Source organism: Hipposideros armiger, unplaced genomic scaffold (genome assembly GCF_001890085.2).
Source record: "Hipposideros armiger isolate ML-2016 unplaced genomic scaffold, ASM189008v1 scaffold_298, whole genome shotgun sequence".
Taxonomy (NCBI): domain Eukaryota; kingdom Metazoa; phylum Chordata; class Mammalia; order Chiroptera; family Hipposideridae; genus Hipposideros; species Hipposideros armiger.
Genome location: NW_017731648.1, coordinates 292018 through 298833, shown reverse-complemented (window position 1 = coordinate 298833; position 6816 = coordinate 292018). Strand labels below are relative to the sequence as shown.

Below are 6816 nucleotides of genomic sequence, written 5' to 3'. Positions count from 1 at the left end.
CCTAGGGGGTTCTCTGGGGCCTGGGTACGCGGAGGCCGCGGGAGCCTCGCCGACTCAACCCCTTTCTCCCACAAACTTGTCCCCTACAAACTTGTCCCCGCAGTTCGAAGCCCAGCTGGGCCGACCAGGTGGAGGAGGAAGGAGAGGACGGTGAGTATGCCTGGTCGCCCGAGTCACCGCGGCCAGCCTCCCAGCCCAGTCACTGCCGTCTGCTCCAGCCCCCTACCTTGGCACCGCCGTGCGACCCCGCATCTCCCTCCACGGCCAGCCCCTGCCCCGCGCCATCCTCATCTGGGCCAACCTATCGCCAGTTCCAGATGTTCACTAGCCAGCCCCTCTTCCTCCCACGCCACACAGCCCAAGTCCTCACAGCTGCGCCCCCTCTCCGGGGAGGAAGTTGTAACAGCCTGCCTTGTGCCTTTGTACCAGCTCCCGAGTGCTTTGATGGCCTGCCTCTGCCTTTATGCCAGGCGTGTCCCCTATCCTTGCCATTGCTCGAGGTTAACTATAGCCACTCGGTGTCTCCGAACGGCTGTCCCAGGGTACTTCCTGGCCAGTCCTCTGCCCTTGGTCCCACCTTCCTCAGCTCCTGGTGTGGGCATCATCGCAAAGGGCCCTTTATTTCAGCTTGGGAGCTCCCGCCCTTTCACCTCACCTCTCCTCCCCACACTCCCTCTCACAGACAAATGTGTCACCAGCGAACTCCTCAAAGGGATACCTCTGACCACTGGCGACACCAGCCCAGAGCCTGAACTACTGCCAGGAGGTGAGTGTTGACCTCCACTCCATCCCTGGGCTGCCTCTGTCCCCAGCCACATTTCTGCTTGGTCCCCATTACCCGTGGCTCAGTTCCTCTCACCTTTTCCTCTCTCCCAGCTCCACTTCCGCCTCCTAAGGAGGTCATCAATGGAAGCATCAAGACAGTGACTGAGTATAAAATAGATGAGGATGGCAAAAAGTTCAAGGTGAGGCTGGGGGAGCAGGTGGGGGCACTTGGAAAAGGAGGTGGTGGTCTGTGTTGGGCAGATTGGTGAGGAAGATCCCTTGGACCCAGGAGCCTTGAGGACAGGAAGCCCAAACCTCTCCTCTCCTCTCCTCTCCCATCCACAGATTGTCCGCACCTTCAGAATTGAGACCCGAAAGGCCTCAAAGGCTGTTGCAAGGAGGAAGGTGAGACCCTGCTCCCTTGTCTTGGGCGCTTACCCCAGGGCTGACTCAGAGGAATTCTTTTTCTTGGTGCCTTTATTTTTAGAAGTGAGGTCTAACAGTTTAACCTATTTTATTGGAGGAAAACTGAGGCTAGGGGCGTTTGTACTCTTTTGAGACCCCCTAAAGTCCAGGTTGCAGGAGTGGGTAGGGTTGATTCTTACGCTTCTTGGCTTGTCTACTAGGAGGAACAGAGCCAAACGCTCCCCTGAGGAGGTCATAGCGGAAGTGACAGCAATAAATACATTTGGCACAGTTATCTGCACACTGTGTGCCAGACTCCATACCAAATGCTCTGCGGGAAGTGTTTTCTCATTTTGATCCCCATAGCATCCCACGGAGGTAGGGAGCATTTGTGATCCCTGTTTTATAGGAGAGGAAGCTGAGGCTCACTTTGTTTATCCCAAGGTCCCTCGAAGTTTGGGTGACCCCTGCATACCCCTGAGTATTGCTCCCTGGTGGAAACTGGGCTACCACCTGCATAGCCCCCTGAGGAGCTGTTGGCTGTGCATCTGTTTCCCTGAGCCTCTGTTCTCTTTTCTGGAACATGGGGTTGGGAGCTGCCCCTGCCTCCTGGATCTGGCATTAAGCCTGGCACTCACTCAGGAAACGGGAACTGTCATTGTCACTGCTGTTAGGAGCATTTGGAGAGGGTGGAGAATGGGGTTTAAGGCTTAGACACCCTGAAGGGTGCTGTTGCAGGTCTGGGGTGCCGGAGGGATGGTCCTACCTGCCCTTGCCCTGACCTGTCTGTTGTCTGTACCTACCCTGCCCTGAGCCCAGAATTGGAAGAAGTTTGGGAACTCAGAGTTTGACCCACCAGGGCCTAATGTGGCTACCACCACAGTCAGTGATGATGTGTCCATGACTTTCATCACCAGCAAAGAGGTAAGTGGGGCACGAGGGCGGGGAGGTGGTGGCCAGGCTGGTAGTGGCAGGGGTGCAGCAGCCCCCCTCTGAGCTCCCCTTGCCCGTCCTGCCAGGATCTGAACTGCCAAGAGGAGGAGGACCCAATGAATAAGCTCAAGGGCCAGAAGATCGTGTCCTGCCGCATCTGCAAGGGCGACCATTGGACCACCCGCTGCCCCTACAAGGACACACTGGGGCCCATGCAGAAGGAGCTGGCCGAGCAGCTGGGCCTGTCCACTGGCGAGAAGGAGAAGCTGCCTGGAGGTTCTAGGGCCTGGGGGTGCAGCTGGCAGGCTATACTGCAGGGGGACCGTGGTGGAGGGGTGGTTGTATGCACTTCTGGAGAGTCCTGGGCTGTCACCTGCTCTCTCTGTACGGGCTGTCCCCATCGCAGCTCTCATCACCCACACTACAGTGTCAGCACCACAAAGGCTATGGCCATAGTCCGTGTTTGTGTGTGTGAGAGAGAGACCAGCCAGATGGGTGCTGTGACTGCTGGTGATGTCTCCTGTCTGTCCTTGTCGGCGGCTGTGAGAACCGCTCATGTGCGTGCCTGCATGTATAACACCAGAAGTAGTTGGGAGATGATCGACCCCTGTATGTGAGACATGCCTGCAGTGATTCTGCTGCTGACTTGGTGATGGTCCTGCCTTGAGTGTGCCATCTGTCTGCCATGGATGTGGCAGCTGCTCCGTATTTCTGTGCACGCGCGCGCGCGCACACACACACACACACACACCTGAGTAGACAAACAGGTGACTGTGCAGTCCTTGTCCTTTAGCTTGCTTTGCTGATGATGAGTTTGGAGTCCAGACAGCTCTACATTTGACTATTGTGTGGGGCATACTTGTCACCTGCCATGTGTGTGTCATCTGGGAACTGTCCTTGCCCTGTGTGCCTGTGTTTCTCTGTTGTGAGACTAGGCTGGGTATTCCTCAGCTCTCAGCCTTGTAGGCATCTCAGATCGAATCAATCCCTTTGACTTCTTGCTCTCCCTGTGCTGCTGGCTTCCCAGATGTAACTTTTTTTATTTTTATTGGGGTACAGCCATGGTCATTGGTTACACATTTCTTTCATGCTACAATGGCATAGTTGACTCTTTTAAGGAGGGCACAGCTCTTAGTGGCCTATGTGGGGATCGAACCGGCAACCTTGGTGTTGTCAGCACGACACTCCAACCAACTGAGCTAATCAGTCACCCACCCCCTTGCCGCCCCCCAGATGTTCTTTATGTCATCATGGCCACCAGGCCTCTGGGAGACCAACCAGATGCTTGTGGCTTTGACAGATGGTTCCCGGGCTAGGTCAGGGTAGGAACTGCCGGCATCCTGGGTAGGTCTGTCCCTCTGCTGTGCCAGGGTGAGTCATGACCTGACCGTGCTTTTGATCTCCAGAGCTGGAGCCTGTGCAGGCCGCCCAGAACAAGACAGGGAAGTACGTGCCACCAAGCCTGCGGGACGGGGCCAGCCGCCGCGGGGAGTCCATGCAGCCCAACCGCAGAGGTAAGGCAGTGAGAGCACCCTGATGCCAGGCTGGTAGGCAAGCACCTCCCAGCACCCAGTGATTATCCTGTGGGCGGCGCCCAGGTGGGCCAGCCCCTCAATGCTGCCTCTCCTTGTCTGCCTAGCGGATGACAACGCCACCATCCGTGTCACCAACCTGTCAGAGGACACGCGTGAGACTGACCTGCAAGAGCTTTTCCGGCCCTTTGGCTCTATCTCCCGCATCTACCTGGCGAAGGACAAGACCACCGGCCAGTCCAAGGTGGGCTGGTGGCCATGAGGGGGCGAGGGGTCACCTGTCAGGCTGTGCCCTGAACACCCGTCTCCCTCCCCCACCTCCAGGGCTTTGCCTTCATCAGCTTCCACCGCCGCGAGGATGCCGCACGCGCCATTGCTGGGGTGTCTGGCTTTGGCTACGACCACCTCATCCTCAACGTCGAGTGGGCCAAGTAAGACTGCTCCCCTGTCCCATCACCGTGTCATAGCTGTCACTCGGGCTGACTGGGGCCCCACGCCAGTTGAATAGTCACCAGTCCTGTTGTGGGTTACAGGTCATTTATTGTCCTTCTCATCTTGAGGAGGGCCATCGTGGCCGGGCCATGCTAGTCACCATGGGTCTGGCTCCAAGTGTGCCCTGTGCCGTGCCCCACCCCCAGAGGTCCCAGCTGTATGTGTGTGTGGAGGGGGTGTTCCCTCAGGGTCTGAAGCCCCTACACTTGCCCTCATCACTTCTGTCTCTCTCTCTCTCTCTCTCTAGGCCATCTACCAATTAAACCAGCTACCACTACTGCTGCTGCTGGGCCTCTGGCCCTAGAACCCTGCAGCGATAGAAGGCAACCTCCAAGAGCAATAAAAAGGCTCCAATCCTCCTATGCACGTCCTGTTTTTATATGGGTGGCACTTACTTTGTGGCAGGTAGCGTCAGCCCTCCCCCTTTCCCTCTTCCTGTGTGGGTTTGCTCCCAGGCCCTGCTCAGGGTTGGTGCTGTGGGCGGAAATACTTGCTGCTCTAGCCTGGGTGTTCATTGCTTCCACCCCAGGCCCTTGTTTCGGGGAGGAAGTGGGAGTTTGACACCTGCTGTGTTGTCACCCCTTCCGCTGCAGGGTCCTTTTGGTGAGGAAGAGGCTCCAAGATATGCCAGGTCATGGGCTCAGTTCAGGTGGTTGTGACATAGAGGGGCAGAGTTTGGCCAGAGCTCTCAGTGTTCTCTGGGGTCTGTCCCTCCCTGCAGCCGAGACAGCATAGGTGGCAGCAGCCCGAGCTGGGTACTACAGCCATGTAGAGCAGCAGGTGGATGCAGATGGCCAGGGGCATGAGGCCCGCGTCACCTGGTGGCCCACGTAGGACCCCAAGTCCAGCGCCTCCACGGCCTGAGCCGCGTCTGCAAATTCTGGGCAGTGGGCTCTCGAGCGCAGCTGGGCAGACTAGTTGAGCACCAGTGTGACATAGTAGGGCACATAGGAGCAAGCGTAGAGAGCCACACCACTGGCAACCAGCACTGCCAGTTGCATTTTCTGGGCCGCTGTCAAGCCGTGGCTATGCAGCACGGCCCACCTGAGGGCGCTGTAGGTCACCAAGGTGAGCAGCAGCGGCAGGCTGTACGCTTTGTACGCGTTGAGCTGGTTGTCACCTGCTGTCCCCAGGCACTTGATGCAAGCCTGAGGCATTTTCTCAGTGCAGTTGTCTTCCTGCTGTGGCACTGTCAGGTGGGAGAAGCTGAGTGTGGGTGCAGCCAACAGGGCTGCTAGCACCCAGCCAGCGGCGCTGATGGCCAAGGCATGCTTGGGTCGCAGGTGGCCGCGTGTGAAGAAGGGGTGGACAATTCCCAGGTAGCGGTCGATGCTGATGCAGGTGATGAAGATGATACCTCCCAGCATGTTGCAAAGAGGAAGCGCTCCAGGTAGCATGTGGCCTCCCCATAGTGCCACTGTTTGGATGGTTCCAAGTAGGAGGCCAGTGGGGACAGCCTCGGCATAGAGCAGGTTGCTGACTGCCAGCTGGGTGCCATGGGCGCTACTCCCCTGTGCTGAAGCAGAAGGCCACGGCCACCAGGAACTCGACCACGAGCAGGGGCTACAGGAAGCCTTCCTGGAAGCTATTCAGTTTCCGGTCAGCAGCCCCTGAGATGTTGGCTGGGCAGGGTGGGACACCTGTGAGCAGTGTCACCGAGCCAGCCCTATCCCTCCTTAACGTGTCTCCCACTACTTTCAGAGCCACACAGTGCTGTGCACCACACCTGCATGAATCCTCTGCCGACTCACTTTCTGCCTATGTCCATAAGTGGTGTCAACTGCAGCTGCTTTTTACAGAAGGAATGGGGCCCAAGAAAGGCAGAAACCCAGAGTTTGTCACTCAATTGACGTTCACTAGGCTCTTTCTGGGTCCGGCACCTTTGAGTCAGCTGGGGCAAGAACCAGGGGGTTGCTGCCCTGGCAGGATGCACAGAACGTGGCAGTGATGACTGGGAGCGTTAGGCCTGGGGTGGAGGAGCAGGAACCCAGGAGTCTGACTCCACTGCAATCCTCCAAGTCCAACCTATCAGCAAGCCCCCGCCTTCAGAATCTGTCACCCCTTTACTGCCACCAGAATCCAGCCTCTTGTCATCTATCTGCATCAGCAGTTGCTTCTGCCCTGGTGTCCCCAGCTCCTCCCAACAGTCCTCATCAGCTCCCCCCACAGCCTCCAGAGGGCGCCTGTGAGCACCTGAATCAGGTCGCATCCCTCTGCTCACAGCCCTCCAGGGCTTCCTCACTGGGAAAGCCAGTTCTCACCTCACCACAAGGCCCTGCTCTTGCTCCCACCCACTTGCTCTCATCTGCTGACTCCTACAGTTCCCACGCTGGCTTCCTCCCGGCTGCTCGTGAGACACCTCCTGCCTCGGCCTATGCACTGACTGTTCTCTCCCCATCCCCAATCATAGGCTACAGACATCCTTCAAGCTGTTTCCCTCACTTCCTCCTCTCTGGTTCTGAGGCCCATCCTGACCACCCTAACATTGTCACTGCACCCTGTGGCTCCCTTCCTGCTTATTTTTTGTCCACAGCCTGTATCTCCATCTGATCACTGAGGAAAGTCCCCAGGATAGTATCTCTCTTGAGGGCAAGGAATGCTGGCTTCTGGCTCCCGAGTGCTCAGAACAGCACCTGGGAACACTGCAGCATGGGGGAGAGCAGAGCCCTGGAGTTGATTCCCTCCCACA

General features: G+C 57.6%; 2 protein-coding genes across 2 annotated transcripts in view; one reads left to right on the top strand and one right to left on the bottom strand.

Moving 5' to 3' along the window:
* Window positions 1-4489, top strand: part of EIF3G (eukaryotic translation initiation factor 3 subunit G) — a 12103-nt gene extending 7614 nt beyond the window's left edge. Inside the window, exons 2-11 of the mRNA XM_019659214.1 lie at window positions 104-150; window positions 683-766; window positions 877-965; window positions 1111-1170; window positions 1990-2094; window positions 2190-2379; window positions 3510-3617; window positions 3743-3879; window positions 3960-4066; window positions 4375-4489. Coding sequence (XP_019514759.1) covers window positions 104-150; window positions 683-766; window positions 877-965; window positions 1111-1170; window positions 1990-2094; window positions 2190-2379; window positions 3510-3617; window positions 3743-3879; window positions 3960-4066; window positions 4375-4390 — 943 coding nt within the window. The 3' untranslated portion in view covers window positions 4391-4489. The remainder of the gene's footprint in view (window positions 1-103; window positions 151-682; window positions 767-876; window positions 966-1110; window positions 1171-1989; window positions 2095-2189; window positions 2380-3509; window positions 3618-3742; window positions 3880-3959; window positions 4067-4374) is intronic.
* A 283-nt stretch (window positions 4490-4772) lies between these two features.
* Window positions 4773-6336, bottom strand: P2RY11 (purinergic receptor P2Y11). The gene is given in 6 exon segments (XM_019659236.1): window positions 4773-4942; window positions 4945-5505; window positions 5508-5587; window positions 5589-5615; window positions 5617-5767; window positions 6153-6336. Coding segments are annotated over 6 exon segments (1173 nt in total).
* Window positions 6337-6816: the final 480 nt, after the last annotated feature.